Below are 25,988 nucleotides of genomic sequence, written 5' to 3' on the forward strand. Positions count from 1 at the left end.
AAGTTGAAGGAAAGGAGACATAAGATAAGAATTTTAACTAATAGCTTGCTATAACATACTGAGATACAGTAAAAAGTGGTTTTGATTCAATATTCCTGGGAAATACTCATGTCATACATGGTTAGTGATATATGCTAAGGTTCTCAAGATCAGACATGCTCCAAAAACTATATACCTAATTCTGAGGGTATATTCCACAATGCTTGAGAATTTATTTCCTTTTTTAAAAAAATCAATTTATAATTTTAAAATTTGCTTTACTTAAAACTACTGTGAGATCCTTCCAAACAAAGAACATTTCTTGTTTCATCTTTGCATCCATTACACGCAGTAGGTACTTAACAATAAATGTTTGTTGATTAAGACAAACAGCTTACTATAGAGAATGTACCTAAAGGATAGAGCTTGAAATAAACTATGGAGAATAATCATTGGCATATTTTTTAAACTTACAAAGAAAATTTTAAAATAATAGCAGTAAGTATGGCCAACTTCAAAGAATCTTCGGAGAGTGTGAGACTTGGCTTCCAGTTTCGTTGTGGGTTTTATAATGATTCAGCAGCTTTGTATACTTAAAAACTATGGCATTAAAAAAAAAAAAAGTGAGCCCCCAAAAGAAATTTAAAATAGCTGAGAATGAGAAAAGTAATTTGCCTGTGTGTGTGTGTGTGTGTTTTAAAATGATGTGAAATTCACAATGTCATTTCTATTACTACTTTTAAAATTTTGTTGTAAAAGCACTAAAACTGGGCAACAGGTATCATCAAGTGACTCTTTTCTCAGAAAAACATATACAGTTTAAAATCTACCTACAAAAACAGAAGTCACAAGTTAACAAAATACAATAAAATTTACCTCGCTGGAACAGGCAGTTTGGGGCAAAGAACAGAAGCTTTTGATGATGTAGTATATTCAGAAGGCTTTAGGTCGTAGCTGCATAGGGCTGAGCCTGTTGAAAGAAAAGCTATATGTTAGCTAGCAGAACAGAGTCCAAATAAATTCTTCTATTAATTCACTTTATTTTATTGGTTAATATTAACTCAACATATACAACTTTCAAACATTATAGAATTAAGAAAAGTCTGATTTGGTCTATAGTATCAATTCTCAATCATTTGAAACAGATTTTTCTCTGGTAACTTATATATAAATTTTAATTAATAATATTAAGGGTAATAACAATAAGTACTAGAGCTAATTTTATTGAGTGCCATATATCAGGCCCTATACAAGATGACATACAAATACACATATTTTTTTTTTTAATAAAGAGTCAACTTTTCATTGTAACTGACCAAACTGTGTTTAGGAATGTCTTCAAACAACAGAACCAAAGAAACATGATAAAAATATCCTCTTGAAGAAACCAAGAGTTTTTGCCAGCCCCAGTGCTTCTGAGGGTTAGACTGAAAGCAGCCCATTCCTGAGGCTGGTTCTCTTCCCCACGCCAAGAGCAGGGCTGGGATAGATAGAGGACCTGGCCTTTCCTCCTATTATGCAGTGGGGTGAGCCTCTCCTCTCAACATATATAAAAATTATATTATTTACTATAACTCCATTAGGTAGGCCTTTTTAAGCCCATTTGACGGAGGAGAAAATAGAGGCTAAGAGACAAGGTAAATAACTTGTCCAGGGTGACACAGCTGCTAAGCCAGTAATGCTGGGGTTAAACCCTAGATCTCTTTGACTACGAAACCCATCTTCAGCTACATATGCCATCTCTCCTTCTGATGCTCTCCATTACTAAATATTTAAAATTATTGCATATAGCACATATGCATTCAGATAATATATTACTTTTTCCTTATTTAAAAGGCAGGAAACAGTAACTGTAAATAAACTGAATTAATTGATAAAATCAATAAATTGATCAAAGGACTCCCTGTTTTCAGATAGTTTAAAACAGCTTAAATTCAGTCCTAGATTGGTTATTCTCTGACTATATGGCTAATATATATCTAAATAATACATAAAATTCAAATGGATACAGTACACCCTATCTTTGATAAGTCTTATTTAACTGACCTGCTAATTTTATAACACAGCAACTAGAATACTGTAAGATTCATTGTACAACAGACACTGTTAAATAAGGAGATCTAGGCTTTAGTTCTAATTTTGCTGAGACCTACTACATTATATCATGTAAACTGTTTGTATTTCATTAATTGAAGTGCTTACAAGGTTACTAATTTGGTCAAATACTTCATTATTAAATACAAACAGAATAGCTTTGCATTTATATCATAGCAATAATGAGATTTTGCACTGTATCACCATGGAAAATGTTTAAATTATAATGTGAAGGCAGACTTTAACATTGGATTAATTATGGAAACATCATGTGAGGATGTGAGAAGGAACTAGAAGGGAATATAGAAAAAAAGATTTGTTGGGACAACAAAATTGGGAGATTTGTTTCATTTATATCTGGTCCTTTCAATCAAAAGCACTTTTAGAAAGCCACAAACCTGCATTTAATTCAGTAATGCTGCCCATAAACCAGCAGCCAACTTGCTAAGTGTTTGAATACGTGGGCCTTAATAGCACATTTACATAAATACATGTAGCATCTATTTTATATAAAAATAATTCAAGTAACTTGACAGTGTAAAATATTTTTAAAGAGATACTTGAAAGTTACATGGCACTGTTCTTCAAGTTTCTTCAGCTCTTAAGATAGACTCAATAGAAAACTAAGTTTCTAAAATTGTTTTCAATCATTCTCTTCATTTTAATGACTTTTTCTTTTTTTTAAGTTAAACATGAATATTAAGCATCTAACTCTTCTAAAATTAGGCTTTTGTGTTTAAAGATAATGGAACTAGATACTATTTATAGCAATTTTAGAGAAAATATGACAGCAATGGCAAGCAAACATCTTAGATTAATTCTAAAATAACTGGGAGTCCTATTATAGAATTGCTCATGAAAAAATAGCAACTGTGCCAATAACTGCAGAGCACCCAACGTGATCATCAACTTCCTAATCTGAATTGTCACCTTACTTCTTTTAGAGTCCAAGGTGGAATCGATTTGCACAATATAAGAGGCCCTAACTAAAGCATATTGTGTCAGTGCTGTCAAACACACTGCTCCATCTGAATTCAGTGAACATAATCTCCATCCCCACCCTTTTTTCATTTAAAAAAGGAGGTCAGCAGGTGCAACAGAGTTCAATTTTATAAAGACTTTCCCAGGATAATGCTCAATGAAAGGATAATAGCCTTATCTCTGATGGTATTCTGGGACAGAGGCCAGTACTAAATAGATCCTGTACTAAATAGATTAAAGAAAAAAGATCTTTACAATGTGTTAGTAGTAACAATCAGAAGAAACCTTATATTGCTTCCTGCTCAAAGGGTTCATGGACAGAGAAGCCTCAGTGAAGAACATTAAAACAACCCAGAAATGACCAATGTTTTACAATTGTTTTTCTTTTCATGTTTATTAGCTGATGCATTTTTAGTGAACTCTTTTAAGGTAGTATTTATTTTATTATTTTTTAATAGTAGAACTATAAACATATGATGTTTGGTTATAAACAGCAAGACAACATTTTTCTTCTAATGCAAAAAGCAGGGAAAAACCATGCTAGAGTAATGAAAAGTCTAAAACAAAAAACAAAAGCTTATCTAAACCACACCAGAGGCAATCCATGCAATTCAGCCAGTGTTATTCAAAGGCCATCAGAATGAGTGATCTTAGGAACCTAACTTGGGTATATAAACATTTATCTTGGTAAACAGTTGCTATAGTCCCCAGAATGTTTAACTACTACAATATATCAAATGCCTTTTAATAGTCAATTATTTATTCTTTAGCTCACTATCACGTATAACAACACCCCTAAGAGGTATGTTTCCATCGCCATGCTCCAAACATTACAGATGAAAAAAATGAGTCATACTTCCAAGGCCTTTTAAGCAATCACTGGCAAACTACTAAGAAACAGAGTTCTTCACTCCTAGGCTACAATGCTTCTTCTGTGTCTTTTCTAACAATCATAATCAGACACGTATTCAATAAGCTCCTGGGCAAAAAGCATATGGTCCACAGATACTGCAAAGATAACATGTTTGAAAACATTTTTTTCCATCACCCACTCTCTAAAATCTGCTGTCTCCTCCCGTGTTAATTCTACCCTGGTTAATGGCTCCAGCACCCATAAAATCCCCAAGATGAAGTGTGGAAGTCATCCTATATCTTCTTAATCTACATCTTCCATCTACGTCTTCCCACACTATTCAAAACATTCAAGATACCAAGTCCCAACAATCAGATCTTTCTGTGTTTATTTCAGACCATCACGATCTCTTATTGGGTCAGTTAAACTATTCTCTCAGAGGGTTTCTTAACTCCATCCTGTGTACAACCTTCAGAATGATTTCTGTAAACTGGGCATTAGTTGTATTACATCCCTGCCCTCAGGAAAATTCCAAACCCCTTGGCTTCAAGGCCCTCCTAAGGCAGGCCTCTTCCTAAAACTCCAGCTTCATTTAAGCATAATAAACTACTTATAATTCTTGCTGTTTCACAAACTTCCAGGCTTTTCCACATGCTGTTCTCTCTGCTTGGGCTGTCCTTTCCTAACTAGCATCTTAATGAGTGTTCCAAGTTTGAGCAGAATTTCTACAAACTACTCAAGCTTTACCTCCTCTGTCAAGTCTTCTCTGATGCACCCAAACAAAGCTATTTACTTCTTAGCTCTATTATAAAACTTAGCATATTATTTTATAATTTTTTAGTTTACATATCATCTCTATCTTTAGAATGTGAGCTCTTTGAGAACTGGGACCTTATGCCTTCAAAATATGTGGAACTCCTATCTCCTGGCATACAGACAGCACTCAAAAGCCATCTGGTAAATAAAACAGACAGAAATAACTACTTTTAGTCTCTTATAGTTTGGTGTTACATGTTATATATAATGATATATGCTTTTCAACATTGACTACAAAGTACACTATCTGAAACAGGATTTCTACACTTGATCTTAGCCAAAAGGCCGAGAAGCGATGAAACAGGATTTCTAAACCATGGTATTAATGCAATTCTTGGGCAATTCTTGGTTGTATGGGGCTGTCATGTGCATTTGCGGGATGTTTTAGCAGCATCCCTGGTCTCTATCCACTAGATGCCAGCAGCCTCCCTGTAACCTCTCACCCAGCTGTGACAACCAAAAATGTCTCCTGACACTACTAAAGGTCCTTGTGGGGTGGGGGGGTGGGGGTGGGCAGCAGTGGCAGGTGCAAAATCACCCTTAGTTAAGGTCTACTGGTCTAAAATATCAAATTATTTGAAACAAAGAATTGGCAAGTTGGAGGCTAATTCTTGTTTAAAAATTTTGTTTGATTTGCTATCTCAATAATACTTGTAGGCTATACAAAGAGAAAAAAACAGTCCTTAAAAAACGTGCTTTAGGACTTCACTGGTGGCGCAGTGGTTAAGAATCCACCTGCCAATGCAGGGGACACGGGTTCAAGCCCTGGTCCGGGAAGATCCCACATGCCGCAGAGCAACTAAGCCTGTGTGCCACAACTACTGAGCCCACGTGTCACAACTACTGAAGCCCGTGCGCTTAGAGTCCGTGCTCCACAACGGGAGAAGCCACTGCAATGAGAAGCCCATGCACCGCAACAAAGAGCAGCCCCCACTTGCCTCAACTAGAGAAAGCCTGCACGCAGCAACAAAGACCCAATACAGCCAACAATCAATCAATCAATAAATAAAATTAAAAATAAAGAAAGAAAAAAGAAAATCTTTTGAGGCAGAACAGTTTTCATTATGAAAAACAAATTACATTGCTATGAGAAGTTTAATTAATTTAACCCCTTTCTCTCTAATTAGGAAAGCATTATATATTTACATGCCAGAAGAAAGCAAGACAATTTTCCAATTTCAGTTTCTAGTAACCAGTGAAAAGGATGGACATATTTACAATTCCCAAGAAGCACCATTAACCAGCTGTAGATATGACATCACCTGTCAATCACTATTGGCACATAGTAGGCACACAAGAAATATTTGCTGAGTGAATTAACTTTGGCCATCTATGTACAAGACTTCTACTAGGTATTGTGGAGGACAAAGAGAAGTTTGACTGCCTACTCTAATGCAAGCTCCTTAAAGATGGAGAGGACTGTACCTTGTTTTTGTCTCTCTGGCACATAATTAGTTATTTGTTGAATAAAGGAATTAGTTAAAATTGCATTACTAAATTTAAGGATTTTTTCCTCCCCTTTTTAACAATCAAGTTTCCCTTGCTGGTCTCTGACTTGGAGGCAATTAAATCAGTTGCTACGGTTGTATGTTTCATTCATTTATAAATTGTATCAAGACCAATCTTTTGATTCACTGTGGCCAAAAAGAATACATACTCTCTGTGGTTTAAGTTATAGTGTTACTGCCAGGTAAAAAAAGAGGGTAATAATCTGGTCGTCCATTCATACTAACTCTACACTTACCAACCAGATAATGATAATCAAAAGGCTTGTTAGTATTCATAAATCTTATACGAATGGATCACATAATCTTTCATGATTTTCAGCAGTGATCACTGAGAAAGCACCAAGCTGCATGGCTCTACTCAAAATGTGAACATGGTCCAATTGGCAGGTCATAAAGCTCTCAGAATTTATACAAAATACAGTACACTGAAGAAGCACTCTTAAATAGGAGTGCTATAAATGGGACACAAACAAAAGGAAAATAAGAATTCTGTCATCTTACTACTGTGTTAGGGAAAACAAAATAAATATTGATACAATAGTTTGATAAGAGTAATACAAAAGAAAATAAGGAATTCCATGTAAAATATTAGCACCAACTGAGAACGTGCAGCCAGCCCCCAACCTACAGGTTATTCTCATTTCTAAACTTTGGTTTAGAATTTAGACTGCATGTGGAAAGAATCAAATGACATGTAAAGCATCTGCCACAGTGCATGACACAAAGTAGGTACCAATAAATGGTATGTTGAAACAAAACGCAGGGCTTAAGTCTGATTTACCTATTCAGACTCAGATGCCCATGCTCAACAATGGGGACAGTGGAATAAAGTGAAGGGTGGACTACAGGCCAGAGGTGGTGGTAGGGCCAGAATCAGGGAAGAACATCTGAGCAGGCATTATGTTCCCTTCCCTTCACCACCTGTCATGGTCTGGCTGGGCTGAGATGAAAGTCTCATGTAAAGCTGAAGTTAGTTTCAGAGGGAGGGTGATTCTTTTCCCCCCTACAATGTATACATTATTGAGTTTTCAAAAATAATGATAATAAAGGAGGAAAGAAACTTCTTCATCAGAAACCGGAGGGAAGAAACATTGCTGGGTTCATGCTCTGCTGAAAATAAGAACTCAGATGGGAGCTCTCACCAGATGGTTTTAGTTTCCTCTGTAGGGCATAAGGTTAGGAAAGAGGAAGAACAAGAGAGCTTAAGAGAATAAAAGGCATGAATAATCCTTGGAGAGTATGTATAAGAGAGATAAATGAATGAATAAGATGAATTATTTAGAGATGAATAAAAAGAACTGATTTCACAGCAATTCTAGTTAGACTGAAGCTAAACAATTTGCCTGTTGGTGGCAACTCACATGGATACAGAATTGAGCAAAGGATAGTATGTTAAGAGAATGAGAAATTATTAAGTGGCAATAGAGATGAAGAGGGAAATTCAGTCTATTATGCTTTCAAAAAACATGAATAATTGCTATGTGAGGTCCTATATTAGGGCTTCGATATTCAGAGATGAATAGAGCATGATCCTGCCCCCAGGAAACTCATGCACCACTGCAGCAAGGTGATAAACAAAGAACCAAAGAAGTTTAATACTGAGTCCTTATGGTATTTGGCAACTCTAATTTTTTAAAGGCAATTGTTACATTGTTTTATTCTCTAGCATCATATATTTATGATTTGTGTCTATATAAACTATGAACCAAAATAATAAAATGCACATTTATACACCTACCACTCAATTCATGTACTAAAACTTATACTTTTATATTCATCTGAAATCTTCTGCCTGTCTTTTAAAGCTCCTTGTAATATGGCAGCATCTTCACATAACTCATCTAATTTCCAGCTATTTCTTCCAAGCTTTCTATTCTAGTCAGACATATTTGACAGAAGCATTACACGAACTTAAGTGTCCAAGAAAACATCTCCTCTTTCTTGTCCAAAAGAAACAAAGAATTGAGGAAATATTATTTGCCTAATAAATGCATTTCTTATATTACTACAGGAACTAAGAGCTTTTCCTTATAAAGATTTTAAATAGTTTGTAAAGGTAATAAAAGTTCACATGAATGGATGGTTAAGTGCTAAAAAGTACCTTCAAACGTTGTCATGGAAACTTAAAACTCTGAAAAGGATTTATATTATCTTTTCATTCTGGCAAGAAAAATGTTATTTTACCTTGCATTTTAAAATAAGGTTTAAAATTATCATTAAAAAAGTTACTACCCCAGGGACTTCCCTGGTGGCGCAGTGGTTGAGAATCTGCCTGCCAATGCAGGGGACACAGGTTCGAGCCCTGGTCGGTGAAGTTCCCACATGTCACGGAGCACTAAGCCCATGCGCCACAACTACTGAGCATATGCTCTAGAGCCTGCAAGCCATAACTACTGAGCCCGCATGCCACAACTACTGAAGTCTGTGTGCTCTAGGGCCTGCGTGCTGCAACTACTGAAGCCTGCACACCTAGAACCCGTGCTCCGCAACAAGAGAAGCCACCGCAATGTGAAGCTCTCGCACCACCACAACGAAGAGTAGCTCCTGCTCACCGCAACTAGAGAAAGCCCACGCACAGCAGCGAAGACCCAATGCAGCCAAAAATAAATTAATTAATTAAAGAAAAAAAAAGTTACTACCCTAAACAGGATCCTTCTCTTTCATGAACTTTTAAATTGTGGTACAATACACATAACAAAAAATTTACTATCTTAACCATTTCTAAGTGTACAGTTCAGTTGCACTAAGTACATTCACACTGTTGTGCAACCATCACCATCGTCCATCTCCAGAACTTTTCATTTTGCAAAATTGAAACTCTTTATATATAAAACAGTAACTTCCCATTCGTCTCTCCCCATGGCCCCTGGAAATTACCATTCCACTTTCCGTCTCTGTGAATTTGACTACTCTAAGTATCTCATATAAGGGGAATCATACATTTGTCCTTCTGTGTCTGGCTTATTTCATTTAACATAATATCTTCAAAGTCCATCCATATTGTAGCATGGGTCAGGATTTCCTTCTTTTTTAAAAAAAATTGTGGTAAAAACACATAACATAAAATGTACCATCTTAAGCATTTTTTAAAGTGTATGGCAGTCTTACCTATATGTATATTGTTGTGCAACAGATCTCCAGAAATTTTTTACCTTGCAACACTGAAACTCTATACCCATTGAACACCATCTTCCCATTTCCCCTTCCCACCCAGCCCCTGGCAACCACATTTCTACCTTTAAAGAATCTGACTACTTTAGATACCTCATTTAAGTGTAACCATGCAGTGTTTGTCTTTTTGTGACTGGCTGGCTTACTTCACCTAGCATATATCCTCAAGGTTCATCCTGTTATAGTACATGACAAGATTTCCTTTTTTTTTTTTTTGCAGTATGCGGGCCTCTCACTGTTGTGGCCTCTCCCGTTGTGGAGCATAGGCTCCGGACATGCAGGCTCAGCGGCCATGGCTTACGGGCCCAGCCGCTCCGTGGCATGTGGGATCTTCCCAGACCGGGACATGAACCCGTGTCCCCTGCATCAGCTGGTGGACTCTCAACCACTGCGCCACCAGGGAAGCCCGAGATTTCCTTATTTTTTAAGGCTGACTAATATTCCATTGTGTGTATTGATATATACCACATTTTCTTTATCCATTCATCCGTCAACGGACATTTAGGTTGCTTCTACCTCTTCGCAGAATAATGCTGCAATGAACATGAGTGTGCAAATATCTCTTTGAAATCCTATTGTCAATTCTTCTAAAAGTGGGATTTCTGGGTCATATAGCAATCTATTTTTTTCTAAGACTTGATTTTTTTTTTTTGATTAGTTTTAGGTTCACAGCAAAACTGAGAAAAAGGTACAAGATTTCCCGTATAGGGCTTCCCTGGTGGCGCAGTGGTTGAGAATCTGCCTGCCAATGCAGGGGACACGGGTTCCAGCCCTGGTCTGGGAGGATCCCACATGCCGTGGAGGAACTAAGCCCGTGAGGCACAACTACTGAGCCTGTGCTCCGCAACGGGAGAGGCCGTGACAGTGAGAGGCCCGCGCACCGCGATGAAGAGGGGCCCCCGCTTGCCGCAACTGGAGAAAGCCCTCGCACAGAAACAAAGACCCAACACAGCCAAAAATAAATAAAATAAATTAAAAAAAAAAAAAAGATTTCCCGTATACCTCATACCCCCCACATATGCACAGCCTCCACCATTATCAACATTCTCACCCTGGAGTGGTATGTTTGCTACAACTGATAAAACTACAATGACCAATGATAATCACCCAAAGTCCACAGTTTACATTAGAGGTCATTCTTGGTGCTGTACATTCTATGGGCAGACTCTCAACCACTGCGCCACCAGGGAAGCCCTGCCCATTTTTTAATTAGGTTGTAAGTTTCTACTTGCTGTTGAGTTGCGGAGTTTTTTATATGTTCTGGATATTAACCCCTTACCAGATACAAAGATTTGCAAACATTTTCTCTCATTCCATGGGTTGCCTTTTACTCTGTTGATTGTGTTTGACTGACAGAAGTTCTAAATTTTGATGAGTTCAATTTATCTACATTTTCTTTTGTTGCCTGTGCTTTTGGTTCACATCCAAGAAATTATTGCCACATCCAATATAAGGAAGCTTTCCCTTATGTTCTCGTTTAGGAGCTTTGCAGTTTTCTCATGCATTAGGGTTCTTTCATGGATGTTTAACAATTCTCTTACAGATTTGGAAAGTTCCCACTTAAACCTAAATTATCTTTTAAAGATATACCTCTCTGAAATTAATGACTGAGAGCTATATATTTGAGGTCAAAGAACTGTGTATTTTCTAATAGAAATATAGCTGCAACAACAAATGGACACAGATAATAATAAAAATTATCTGCTCCTTCCAAATCAATTTGTACCTCCAGTTTTAAGTCACCAATCCAAAAAACAATATAGATTATTTTGAGAAATTCAGAAATTTCAACTTAGGGTTGCTGTTAAAATTAAAGTGTTTAGGCCCCTACACCAAAGGCTCTCTCTCTATTACAGGTTTATAGTTTTCTATTTGCTTTTTTAAATTATTATCTTCTCCATCCTCCATCGCCATGCCTTTTGATGCTGCCATTATTATTACCTTTGAAAATGCCTCATCTAACTTATTTTGCAAACAGCTGCCTCAAAAGCCTAAGGGTGCCTTTATCACTAGGCACCAATCTAAGACGTCTGTTTTCTGAAATAATGTTTATTCATTAATACTCCTGAACACCCACTTTGTGCAAGATACTATGGGTAATACAAAGCTGCAAAACTCACCAGAAGGGGCTTCTTATCAGGGCCTATTAAGGCCATACTCGGTATCATATTCACCCAGGATAGGGGCCTGGAAACAAAGCATAAAAGCAGGGCAGCATGGAGCATTTCTCCCCAGTGGATCATCAGAGCAGGCAATACAGCCAACAAGGAACTAGCTCTTTTCTGGCCCTCCAGATGATATGTCAGGTTCAAGGGACCAAGACACATCTGGTACATCCAAGAGAACTTGTTAGACGTTAGTTCAATACTAGATCATGGTTTTGAATGCCAGGGTAAGACATAGAGACTTTTATTTTATCTTCTTACCACTGATTTCTGAATAAGAGATTAACATGATTGAAGCTCTAGGAATATTAATATGGCAGCAGTATGTAAGGGCACTAGAAGTTAGAGACTGGAGACAGGAAGAGTATTACATTTAATTGGTAGAATAATAATAATAATAATGATGATGATGATGATGATGATATAACAGCAGTAGCCAACACTTTTTTTTTAACAACTTATATTAGCCAAACATTGTTCTAATGATTTTTTCATGTATTAACTCCTCATAACAACTCTATGAGGTACTTTAGGTAAAAATATTATCCCTATTTCATAGATGGGGAAATAGAGGCATGGAGAGATTAAGTAACTTGCCCAGGGTCTCACAGATATTAAGTAGCAGGACCAACATTTGAACCCAGATAATCTAGTTCCAGAGTCTCTACTATTAACCACTCCATGATACCACTTCTCAGAGTACACTACATATGCTCACATATGTAGTGTACTCTGCTCAAATATTCCTAATATTTTAGGAAAACGCTTAAGGAATAACTCATCCATCCCTGAAACCTGATAATGACAGAGCTGATAGTTCTGGTATTAGACTCAGCAAATCAACACATGTGAGGATATCATGTGGGACTAGAAAATGAGAACTTAAAGAATAGTTGGTACCTCTTTATTCAATGCCCACCAAGTGACCAGTATTCTTCATGCATCATCTCATTTAATCCTCACACCAACCTAAGAGAGGGGCATTATTTTAAATCTACCTTTTTTCAGTTGAGGAAATCTAGGCTCAGAGAGGCTATACCTTCTGTCCCTCATTATACAGCCCATCAGTGACAGAAGCAGAAGTAGAATCCAGATCCCAATCAATCCCGTGTTCTTCCTACTCTCTTATGTGGAGGGCATGCAGCAACGGGACAGGAATACTGCCAGTCTGGAAGGCTGCAGTCCTTCTGCCCTCAGAAGGCTAGCGCCCCCATCTGAAACACTCTGGAGCCATGCTGGTATGTGTATAGTTATGTCCCCAGGGTGCTTCTCCACCCAGCCAGAAGTTACACCAGGTGGATGCCTGAGTCAGCCCTTGTTCCAAGGCTAGAACTAGCCTGTGAGTTTGGGCAGGACTGAGGCGGCTCTGAGGATTCTTATACACAAAATACAAACGTGAAACCCCATGGAAAAATACAGGCTTGCAGGACTATCACTATGCAGCCCTCCACGAAGAGAGGTAAAAAAGAAAAAATTCTCTGAAGGGAAATGCTCTGAGTCATATGGAGCTGAGGATAGCACCTGGAGATTAGCAACCCAAGAGAAGAGAGCTAGAGTTCAGGAAATTGTCTATGCTTGTTTTCTCAGGGAATTCCCATATGTTTAACCTCAGTTTCTCAAAACTTATTTCTTCAAAAAATGGTTAAGACATAATGTGTAATTAAAAAAGCAAAACACAAAATTTGAAAAATGCTGGAATTTTCCTTTTTACTTCATTTTTTTTTTTCTGAACTTTTCAAATTTCCTATCATAGACATACGTTACATCCAGGGGTAAAAATAAAATAAACTAATTGAAATACTTTTAACCTATACTTAGGAAGAGGGGGAAAACCCCACAAATTTCCCATAGAGTAGTCTAATAATTCCCGAATACTCAAACAGGCAACATCAAAATCACCTGAAACATTTGTAAAAAATACAAATTTCCAGAGCCCAAAGACCTACACAGTCAGAATTTCCCTGGGTGGGGCCTAGGAATCTAGAGTTTCAACAAGCTCCCTAGGTGACTATAATAATTTATATCAAGGAAGTCCAAAAGCACCTTCACTTCTCTTTTTCTTTCTGAGGTTCTTTGATGATTTATTTAATGCTAGGACAAATTTATATTGAAAGGCAAACACAATATTTAACAGTGACTGGACTGTAGACTTGGATGGCCTACGGTCTCACCATTTATCTCTGCAAACTTCTGAACATCACTTAGGGTTTTCAGTTCTTGTCTTGGACATGCTGCTACACACAGTGCTACAGACTTGATCTTCCGGTTTATCAAGTCCAGATTGCATGGATCCAAAAAGAACACGTACCTAAAGCATGAAGAAAAATATTGAGATATTATTTCACAAAATACAGTCTGGTTCACTGCATATTTGAATAAATCTAAGAGCAAAGAACATCTCATTTCCCCTTCACAAATTTAATCATAGATGAACAAACATTTCACAAATCTAATCAAACACGAATTTTTTTTTAAATAATTGCTTATAAACATACTGTTAACAGTGGGGATGGAGGAAATACGGGACTCATATTTTTCATGATCTATTTTTCTAATATTTAAAATTTTGCAATGTGTATTTTATAATCAAAATTGTCTATTTTAGTATTTTTAAAACAAATAACTTTAGTTTTATTTTTTTGACAAAGTTGTATCCCCCAAATCACTGAAATACTGTTATATAACATGAATTATAATTTAAACATAAACTTTAATGAATATATAATCATATATAAAGTGTATCATTATAAAAATGAACATATATTGATATATACAAGGTATAGCCAAGAAGGCTGAGTAGGAAGACCCTGAGATTATCTCCTCCTATGGGCACACCAAAATTACAACAGCAACTATTGATGACAATGATCTGAAGACTAGCAGAAAAGATTTCCCACAACTAAAGATATAAAGAGGGAATCACAGTCAGATGAACAGTGGGGTGGAGACGTGGTACAGGAAAGATCCACACCTCTCAGTAGGCAACCCACAAATGGGAGGATAATCACAATTGCAGAGGTTCTCCCCAGGGAGAGAGGGATCCGTGCCTCATATGGGTGCCCAGCCCTGGGACCCTGAGCCACGAAAACAAGCCTCCAGAACATCTGACTTTGAAGGTCAGCAGGGTTTGCACACTGGAGAGTCAGAGGGCAGTAGGAAACAGAGACTCCACTCTTAAAGGACACACACAAAATCTCACATGCTCCAAAACCCAGCACAGATATAGTAATTTGAAATGAGTCTAGGTCAGACTCACTTGCTGATCTTGGGAGAGCCTCCTAGACAGGTAGGAGGCAATTTCAACCCACCTGGGGACATGATTGCTGGTCACAGCCACAGATATAGTAATTTGAAATGAGTCTAGGTCAGACTCACTTGCTGATCTTGGGAGAGCCTCCTAGACAGGTAGGAGGCAATTTCAACCCACCTGGGGACATGATTGCTGGTCACAGCCATTTTGGGGAACTTGTTCTACCACAAGGACATTGGTGCTGACAAGCACCATTTTGGAGTCCTCCCTCTAGCCTATCAGCACCAGGGGCTTACCTGCCCACAAGCTGGTTACCCCAGGCCCAGGATGCCCCCCCCCCCAGGACAAGCAGCCAGCCATGCAGGGACCCAACCTCACCATCCGATGGGCCAACACCAGCCCCAGGCACCATAGAGAGCTACCCCAGGACCTACTCCCACCCACCAGAGGGCCAAGACCTACTGTAAGCTATGCTGGGACACAGGCCTATCCACCAGCAGGCTAGCACCCGCCCCAAGACTCACCAAACTTTGCAGCCACCCATGCTGGGAACCAGCCCTGCCCACCAGCAGACTGACATTAGCCCCGGACCCCCTCGAACCCACTGTCAGCCATGCCAGGACCCATGTCCATCCACCAAAAACATTAAACACTGCAGGGGGAAGAGGGTGTTAAAATCGCACCTTCCTTGTTAGAATGTCTTTGAACTTAAGAGACTATCAACTTAAAATAATCATGCATAAATATGTTGTTATATATGAACCTCATAATAACCACAAATCAATAATCTATAATAGATACACAAAAAAGAGAAAGGAATCCAAACGTAACACTAAACAGAGTCATCAAATCACAAGAGAAGAGAGCAAACGAAGAAGAAAGGAACAAAACAGAACTACAAAAACAACCAGAAAACAATTAACAAAATGGGAATAAGTACACACATATTAATAATTGCTTAAATGTGAATGGACTAAATTCTCTAATCAAAAGACATAGAGTGGCTGAATTGATAAAAAAAAAATGAAACCCATCTATATGCTGCCTACAGGAGACACACTTCAGATCTAAAGACAGATACAGACTGAAAGTGGGGGGGATGGAAAAAGGTATCCCATACAAGTGGAAACCAAACGAAAGCTGGGGTAGCAATACTTAGAACAGAGAAAATATACTTTAAAACAAAGACTGTAACAAGAAACAAAGAAGCATATCATATAATGATCAAGGGATTGATCCAAGAAGCAGATATAACAATTGTAAATCCATACGTACCCAACACAGGAGCATTTAAACACATAAAGCAAATATTAGCAGACAAAGGGAGAAATTGACACAGTTTCTTGTATTATTAATTGTTAATTGCTGATTGTATTATTAACACAAGAATAGTAGGGGACTTTAACAGCCCACTTACATTAATGGACAGAAAATCAATAAGGAAACACTGGCCTTAAATGACACATTAAATCAGATGGACTTAACTGATATATAAAGAACATCCCATCCAAAAGCAGCAGAATACACATTCTTTTCAAGTGCTCATAGAACACTGTCCAGGATAGATCACATGCTAGGCCACAAAACAAATCTCAATAAAGATAAGAATACTGAAATCATATCAAGCATCTTTTCTGGCCTCAATGATATGAGACCATAGTTGGTAGAAATCAACTATAAGAAACAAAACTGCAAAAGCCACAAACATGTGAAGGGTAAACAATATGCTACTAAACAAGCAATGGGTCACTAAAGAAATCAGAGGAAATCAAAAAATACCTGGAGACAAATGAGAACAGAAATACAACAATCCAAAATCTATGACACGCAGCAAAAGCAGTTCTAGGAGGAAAGTTATTAGTGATCAAGTTTACCTCAGGAAACAAGAAAAATCTCAAATAAAAAACCTAACCATACATCTAAAGGAACTGGGAAAAGAAGAACAAACAAAACCCAAAGTTAATAAAAGGAAAGAAATAATAAAGACCAGAGCAAAAATAAAATGAAATAGTGACTAAAAAGTGATAGAAAAGATCAATGAAACTAAGAGTGGGTTCTTTGAAAAGACAAACAAAATTGGTAAGCCTTTAGCCAGACTCATCAAGAGAAAAAGAGAAGGCCCAAATAAAGAAAATCAGAAATGAAAGAGAAGTTGCAACTAACACCACAGAAATTCAAAGCATCACAAGAGATTACTATGAACAATTACATGCCAACAAAATGGACAACCTAGAAGAAATGAATAAATTCCTAGAAACATATGATCTTCCAAGACTGAATCAGGAAGAAACAGAAAATATCTACACTGATTACCAGGAAAGAAATTGATTCAGTAATCAAAAAACTCCCAACAAACCAAAGTCCAGGACCAGAGAGCTTCACAGGTGAATTCTACCAAACACTTAAAGAAGAAGTAAAACCTATCCTTCTCAAACTATACCAAAAAATTGAAATGGAAGGAATGCTTCCAAACTCATTCTATGAGGCCAGCAACACCCTAATACCAAAACTAGACAAAGACGTCACAGAAAAAGAAAATTACAGGCCAATATCACTGATGAACATAGATGCAAAAATTCTCAACAAAATATCAGCAAACCGAATTCAAGACGTTAAAAGGATCATACACTATGATCAAATGGCATTTATCCCAGGGATGCAAGGATGAGTTAACATCTCTCAATCAATCAATGTGATACACTACATTAACAAACTGAAAAATAAAAATCACATGGTCATCTCAATAGATGTGGAAAAAAACTTTTGGCAAAATTCACCATCCATTTGCGATAAAAACTGTTAACAAAGTGGGCATAGAAGGAACATACCTCAATATAATAAAGGACATAAATGACAAGCCCACAGTTAACATCATACTCAAAGGTGAAATGCTGAAAGCATTTCCTCTAAAATCAGGAACAAGACAAGGGTGCCCACTCTTGCCACTTTATTCAACATGGGAGGCCTAGTTACAGAAATCAGACAAGAAAAAGAAATAAAAGGAATCTAAACTGGAAAGGAAGAGGTAAAACTATCACTGATATCAGATGATGATACTATATACAGAAAATCCTAAAGACACCACCAAAAACTATCAATATTAGAACTCATCAATGAATTCAGTAAAGTTGCAGGATAAGAAAATTCATATACAGAAATCTGTTATGTTTCTATATACTAACAACAAACTATCACAATGAGAAATTAAGAAAACATCTCATTTACAGTTGCATCAAAAAAAAAAAAAAAGCCCTAGGAATAAATCTAACCCAAGGAGGTTAGAAACCTACACTCAGAAAACTCTAAGACACTGATGAAAGAAACTGAAGATGACACAAATGGAAAGATACACCATACTCATGGACTGGAAGAATTAATACTGTTAAAATTACCATACTCCCCAACACAATCCACAGAGTCAATGCAATCCCTATCAAAATATCAATGGCATTTTTCATAGAATTACAACAAATAATTCTAAAATTTGTATGGAAACACAGAAGGCCACAAATAGGCAAAACAATCTGAGAAAGAACAACAAGCTGGAGGTATCATGCTCCCTTATTGCAAACTGTACTACAAAGCTACAGTAGTCAAAACAGTGTGGTACTTGCACAAAAATAGACAAATAGAAAAATGGAACAAAACAGAGAGCCCAAAAATTAACTCATGCACTTATGATCAGTTAATCTATGACAAAGAAGACAAGGATATACACTGGGGAAAAGACAGCCTCTTCAATAAACGGTGTTAGGAACACCAGCCAGCCACATGTTAAAGAATCAAACTGGACTACTTTCTCATACCATATACAAAAATAAACTCAAAATGGATTAAAGATTAAATGTAAGATCCAACTGTAAAACTCCTAGAAGATAACACAGGTAAAGTGAGAGAGTGGCATGGACATATATACACTACCAAACGTAAAATAGATAGCTAATGGGAAGCAGCTGCATAGCACAGGGAGATCAGCTCGGTGGTTTGTGACCACCTAGAGGGGTGGGACAGGGAGGGTGGGAGGGAGGGAGACGCAAGAGGGAAGAGATATGGGAACATATGTATATGTATAACTGATTCACTCTGTTATAAAGCAGAAACTAACACACCATTATAAAGCAATTATACTCCAATAAAGATGTTTAAAAAAATGCTATTAGACATTGGTCTTAGCAAATTTTTTGGATCTGTCTCCTCAAGCAAGGGAAACAAAAGAAAAATAAACAAATGGGATTACATCAAACTAAAAAGCTTTTACTTGGCAAAGGAACTATCAAAAAAATGAAAAGGCTGCCTACTGAATGGCAGAAGATATTTGCAAATGATATGTCCAATAAGGGGGTAATATCCAAAATATAGAAAAAACTCATATAACTCAACATCAGAAAAACAAACAACCCAATTAAAAAATAGGAAGAGGACCTGAACAGACAATTTCCCAAGAAGACATACAGATGGCCAACAGGGATATGAAAAGATGCTCAACATCACTAAACATCAGTGAAATGCAAACCAAAACCATAAGATATCACCTCACACCAGTCAAAATGGCTATCCTCAAAATGACAACAAGTAGCAAGTGTTGGCGAGGATGTGGAGAAAAGGGAAACCTCGTGTACAGTTACTGGGAATATAAATTGGTACAGCCACAATGGAAAATAGTACTGATGTTCCTAAAAAAATTAAAAATAGAACTACCATACGATCCTGCAATTCCACTTCTGGGTATTTTTCCAAAGAAAACTAATAAAACACTTAATTTGAAAAGGTATATGCACCCCTATGTTCATTTGCAGCATTATTCACAACAGCCAAGATATGGAAGCAACCTAAGTGCCCATTGATGGATAAATGGATAAAGAAGATGTGTTACATACATGTATGTATAATGGAATATTACTCAACCATAAAAAAGAATGAAATCTTGCCAGCTGTGACAACATAGATGGACCTAGAGAGTATTATGCTAAGTGAAATAAGTCAGAGAGTGAAAGACAAATACACATATGATTCCATATGTGGAATCTAAGAAACAAAACAATTGAACAAACATGACAAAACAGAAACACTCATAGATACAGGGAACAAACAGATGCTTTCCAGATGGGCTGGGGGAGGTGGGGGATGGGTGAGATAGGTGAGGGAGATTAAAAGGTACAAACTTGCAGTTACAAAATAAATGAGTCACAGTTACAAAACGTACAGCATGGGGAACAGAGTTAATATTATTGTAATATCTTTGTACAGGTGATAGATGGTAACTACTTATCATGGTGTTCATTTTGTAATATATAGAAATATCAAGTCACTATGCTGTGCACCTGGAATTAACATCATGTTGTATGTCAATTACACTTCAATTAAGAAAAGAAAAAAAAAGGGAATTCCATGGTAGTCCAGTGGTTAGGACACTGCACTTTCACTGCCGAGAGCCCAGGTTCAATCCCTGGTCGAGGAACTAAGATCCCACAAGGTATGCAGCAGGGCCAAAAAAAAAAAAAAAAAAATTTAATGGGTAAAAAATATCTTACTGTTTTAGTTGCATTTTTGATGAATTTGAACATTACTTCATATATTGTTCATTTGTATTTTCAATTTTTTTGTATCTTTTGCTTGTTTTTAAAATTGAGGTGTTCTGCTACTCGCTGAATCATAAAAACTTTGTATATTAAGGGTATTAAATTTATGTTAAGGCTGATACAAGTATTTTCATGATTTGCCAACTGTCACTTTGAAATATTTTTCTATTTTTGCCATCAAATCTTTTCTGTTTTATTTTTGTAATTAGTTCACTAAATTTTTATGGTTCAAAAAGTAGCTCTCCATTCTCATATCAAATGTTTCATAGATACAATTTGGTGTACAGAAAAGAGAGAAAAGATGTTACTTTAATTTTCTAAGTAATTAACCAATTATCCTAGTGCTTTTTTTTTTTCTTTTTTTCGGTACGCAGGCCTCTCACTGTTGTGGCCTCTCCCGTTGTGGAGCACAGGCTCCGGACACGCAGGCTCAGCAGCCATGGCTCACGAGCCCAGCTGCTCCGTGGCATGTGGGATCTTCCCGGACCGGGGCACGAACCCGTGTCCCCTGCATCGGCAGGCGGACTCTCAACCACTGCGACACCAGGGAAGCCCCCTAGTGCTGTTTTTAAAATATTATTTCCTGTTCATAGCATGTTGTCACTCTTCTACACTAGAGGATATGGGTTTATGTTCTCTATTTTGTTTCATTGATTCATCTGAATGTTCTGGTGTTAGTAAAAAAAAAATTTTTAAAGGACATATAAACTTGAGCTAATGAATATATAATTATAAAAATGCATTATAAAATTTAATATATAAAGTTGAATATAGACTAGAGGAAAATACACCACCAGTTCAACTACAGTCATCTCTGGATATTAGAATAAAGTGATTTTAATTTTTTTCTTCTACTTTTAGGGGCAGGACAGGAATAAAGACACAAACGTAGAGAATGGACTTGAGGACACAGGGAGTGGGAAGGGTCAGCTGGGACGAAGTGAGAGAGTAGCACTGACACATATACAGTACCAAATGTAAAATAGATAGCTAGTGGGAAGCAGCTGCATAGCATAGGGAGATCAGCTCTGTGCTTTGCGACCACCTAGAGGGTGGGATAAGGAGGGTGGGAGGGACACGCAAGAGGGAGGGGATATGGGGATATACGTATGCATATAGCTGATTCATTTTGTTATACAGCAGAAACTAACACAACACTGTAAAGCAATTATACTCCAATAAAGATGTTAAAAAAAAAAGAATTCTTATATTCTAGAATGAGTGCCAATTACTTTTGAGTTGAGATGACTATAATAATAAATGTTGTTTTCTAAAAATGTCCATTTCATATAAACAAAATACTCCCCAAGGGGCTTCCCTGGTGGCCCCGTGGTTAAGAATCCGCCTGACAATGCAGGGGACATGGGTTCGATCCCTGGTCCAAGAAGATCCCACATGCTGCAAAGCAACTAAGCCCGTGTGCCACAACTACTGAGCCTGCGCTCTAGAGCCCACGAGCCACAACTACTGAGCCCACGTGCCACAACTACTGAAGCCTGCACGCCTAGAGCCTGTGCTCCACAACAAGAGAAGTCACTGCAGTGAGAAGCCCATGTACCGCAACGAAGAGTAGCCCCCGCTCACCACAACTAGAGAAAGCCCATGCACAGCAACGAAGACCCAACGCAGCCAAAAATAAATAAATAAAATTTTTAAAAAATACTCCCCAAATCCTAAATTATGTTTGGTTACCTGTACATTTATATTTTAGGAAAGAGAAAATTAATTAGAAATTACACTAAAACTTTTTTTAATGTTATAAAGGTAGAAGAGATGACAAAGATTGCAGATGTTATCATTTGTCCAAAGAGAAGGTAAGAGCCAGACACTCTTAACTGAGATAAACAAAGTTTAATATTATTGATCCAGGGAGAGAGTACAAGTAGGGATACTTTCTCCCAAGATAAGAGTTAAAGAACCTCCAGCCCTGGGTTCTACTCTACTGGGTCCATGGAAAGTTTTATAAAATAACGTATCTTCCAAAACCTTTCTCACGCTGTTACACTCTGTTGCTTTACAAAATATGATTCAAATCAGGAAATATAACCGAATACAAGAATTAGGTGAGAAAACTGAAAAGCAAAAAGATAAAGTCAATATATGTGCTCAGATGGATCATATAAAGGGATATCAGGGAAAAAATTAAACAGAAAAAAAAAAGTTGGGAGTGGTGGCTATGACAGACCAGGAAGGCCTTTGCAGGTGGAGTAACCACTGAACACTTCAATGGAGCTGGGGACCAGGAACCCAGCATGCAGGCCAAGTATAAGCTACAAACCACCAAACTAGAAAAAATGAATTTTTTGCAACTCTGTCAGTGATTCCAATACCATTAATGTTCTACATAGATAAAAGGAAAGGAAAGAAGTCAGGCAGGAAGATGTGGTTTGGAAGTGGATTCACTGATAACAAAGGATCTAGGGCACAGAGAAAACTTTCTGGCACCCTTTGTGTGGAAACAATCATTCCCTTACTAACTCTCCCTCCATCTATCCTGTGCATCTTACTGGGCATGCCCATGCCTGGGACCTTGTGTAATGAACTGCTCAAGCCAGCCACTAGGCACGGAACATGCTGGTCTTTGAGGAAGGTGTCCTAGAACCACTGAATCATTTACCACCACCACCAGTAATAATAATACTATTAACAATGAAAATAATGGTAGCCAACATTTACTGAGTACTTACTATGTACCAGACACTGTATTAAACCCTTTATACATATTAACTCATTTATCCTCGCAACAATCCTGTTGTGTGTTTCTAGGTATGTGCTTGGGGTGGAAAGGGTGTGGACAGCAGAACTGGGGTGGGGTACAGGAGTTAACTGTGATGAGCAATGCCTTGAGAAATATCTGGAGAACCTCCTGACAGTTTAAAAAAAACAAAAAACATGCTTGGGAAAAAGGAGAGAAAGCCAGAGGTTTCCAGGGTCTTGCAGATAGCTATATTTATCCTTCTGAGCCCCAGTTTCCTTACCTGTAAAACTGCATACCACCTACTTTATTTGTTGTAATGCTATTGACAACGTACATAAAGCATCTAACAGGCAGTATATACTCAGTGATTCATATCATTAAGAAACTGACTTGCCTTTCACAAAATTTACATTTCATAGTAAGGCACTAAATTCAACACCTTCTGATATGGACATAAAACAGGACTACAATATTAGTATTTAGCTTTCATTTGGAGGAAAAATCTGTGTAGGTGTAGTCATGACTGTTAGGGCATTAGCCTTGGTAAGAGCTAAGCAGGTCTCCAGAACTGATCTAGCACAAGGCAAACAATATTAAGAGGGAAAGAAGAATTCTACAATGACTGTAATACTGTAAAACACTGCACATTTTTTTACCCTGTGTATATGGTTCAGAAGAATCTGCTTCAATAGAACTACAAAAATAACTTTAAACGGTATCCTCAGGAATTACACTCATATACATACACGTCATTAAACTCACAAGTCACCCAACTCCACAGTCTAAGAACACAATAAACTTAATTCCCTACACATTTCCCATATTCAAATGCATATACCCATAACACATGTGGACACACACAATGTTTAAAATAATTTGTAGGCGTTAGATTTAGATTCTATCAACATTTACTGAATGTCTGGGTGCTGGGAACTGTCACGCTAATGACTTTATTTGATCCTCACAACCACTTTATGAGATGGAGGTCTTAACCTTCCACAGAGGACAAAACAGAGATGAACTCAGTTTTGTAGTAGGGACTAACCACATGGCCCAAGAGAGCTAGTAGGTAGGTGTCAGCGTTATGAAATCAAACCTAGTCCTCCTGATTCTGAGTTTCACTCTATTTCCAATCTGCTCTATCCTTAAAATATTTCCCACAAATACAATTAATAATTTTAACTGTTCTATATTAACTCTGAATATTGTTTCCAGCATTCTGAAGTTCATCCAATCCATGGCAGCATGTCTATAAGTAATTATATTTTAACTAATTGGTATTTAACTGAATATTTACAGAGTAGGAAAAATGCTTCTATTAAACAGACAAATTTAGGCTTCATTAAAACTGCACTTTCTTGCCTTTTGATTTGAAAATGCCCTTAGCCTAGTAAATAAATCCTTAGATTAGTTTCAGTTTTCACTTCAAACAAAACGAACTTTATGGGGCAATTTTATTTTTTTGAAATGAAACAACCAACTCTCAAATAATCATGGCATTGGCAGATTTTAATAACAAATCAACAGATGAGTGTTTTTTAACTGAGAGGAGGCAAGAGATACTGGGTAAAAAGCTATAAAATATTCTAGAAAGATTTCTTAAAACATCCTACTTCCGCTCTGCCACCAGGCAAATGGATGGGAAAGGGATGGGGCATATGAATTTTGAGAAAGCATCTTAGGCAACTCTAATTACACGCCTTGGTTCCTATGCCCCAACCTTTCAGGGCAGAGAACCACTGTCACAGATAATTTATAAACCTAAGTTCAAAGCAAATTTTCATTGCTATCCTCAGTGAATCTTTTACTAGACCTAGTAATAACTTAAAAACAGCTTGATATAAGCTTCCCATTCTTTAGAGGAACTAGAATGACTAAAATAGCAAAAGTGGGAATGAGAGAAGAGAAGCACCAAGAGAAAAATACCCCACAAATGAAACAGCCCAGACACCTGCAGGCACTGGCCTATACAACACGCACACAGCATGATCCCAAGAAGAACACATTTGCAAAGAGAATTGTAAAGCAGCCGAAGAGAGCTTTGAACTTAAAACTTAGGGGAAGGGAGAAAAATGTTCAAACCAAACTGTAGTGCAAACATTAGAGAGGACAGCAGTTAAGACAGATAAATATATATTACGGTCAAAGTGGTTTCTGGGAATTATCGAAGGAGAGAAAAAGATGAATTCAGTCAAAACTGAAATTCTTGAAATGCAATAGCAAGGTATCCCCAAAAGGGGAGGAAAGGAGAGATATTTAAATGAAATATCTGTCTACACAGTGAACTCAAGGGGACAGATGCACCAAAGATGAAAACAGGGCTATGAGGCAAAGGGAGGGGCACTAACACAGGGAAGCTCAAGAAAAGTGACAAGAGGCACAGAAAGGGGTGACTTTCAAAGCCGTGCTCAGAGCCAAAAAGATGAACAGTGAACAATCTGATGCAGATAAAAGTGCCAGAGAAGGTTCAAACCTAGATTAAACTTCTATTTTGCTGTCACTTTCCTCACGGAAGATAGGGCAAGGTAAAAACAGTAAGATTTACCAAGAATTTACTTTGTGCCACACAGCATGTGGGCACTGTCCTCACACGTCCTATTTCAACAAGAGAGAACTGAGACTTACAAGCTGCGCAACTAACCAAAGGCTACACAGACACGAGCCCTGGGGAGATTGACTCCCAAGGGTTGCTCTTTCCACCACTGCTATTCCAATTCAAATTGGAAAGTGAGAGGCTTCCCTGGTGGCGCAGTGGTTGAGAGTCCACCTGCCGATGCAGGGGACACGGGTTCGTGCCCCGGTCTGGGAAGATCCCACATGCTGCGGAGCAGCTGGGCCCGTAAGCCATGGCCGCTGAGCCTGCGCGTCCGGAGCCTGTGCTCCACAACGGGAGA

The 25,988-nt window shown here is 37.7% G+C and overlaps 1 protein-coding gene across 3 annotated transcripts in view; it reads right to left on the minus strand.

Annotated features, from left to right (window-relative positions):
* The window catches only part of SLC44A1 (solute carrier family 44 member 1), a 222,279-nt gene that overhangs the window by 110,947 nt on the left and 85,344 nt on the right, over positions 1–25,988 (minus strand). For all 3 annotated transcript variants that reach the window (XM_060014397.1, XM_060014396.1, XM_060014399.1), the window contains exons 4-5: positions 13,739–13,875; positions 856–949 (exon numbers count right to left, since the gene is read on the minus strand). In XM_060014397.1, the coding sequence (XP_059870380.1) occupies positions 856–949; positions 13,739–13,875 (231 nt within the window). The remainder of the gene's footprint in view (positions 1–855; positions 950–13,738; positions 13,876–25,988) is intronic.

The sequence above is a fragment of the Delphinus delphis genome, chromosome 6 (genome assembly GCF_949987515.2).
Source record: "Delphinus delphis chromosome 6, mDelDel1.2, whole genome shotgun sequence".
NCBI classification, from domain to species: domain Eukaryota; kingdom Metazoa; phylum Chordata; class Mammalia; order Artiodactyla; family Delphinidae; genus Delphinus; species Delphinus delphis.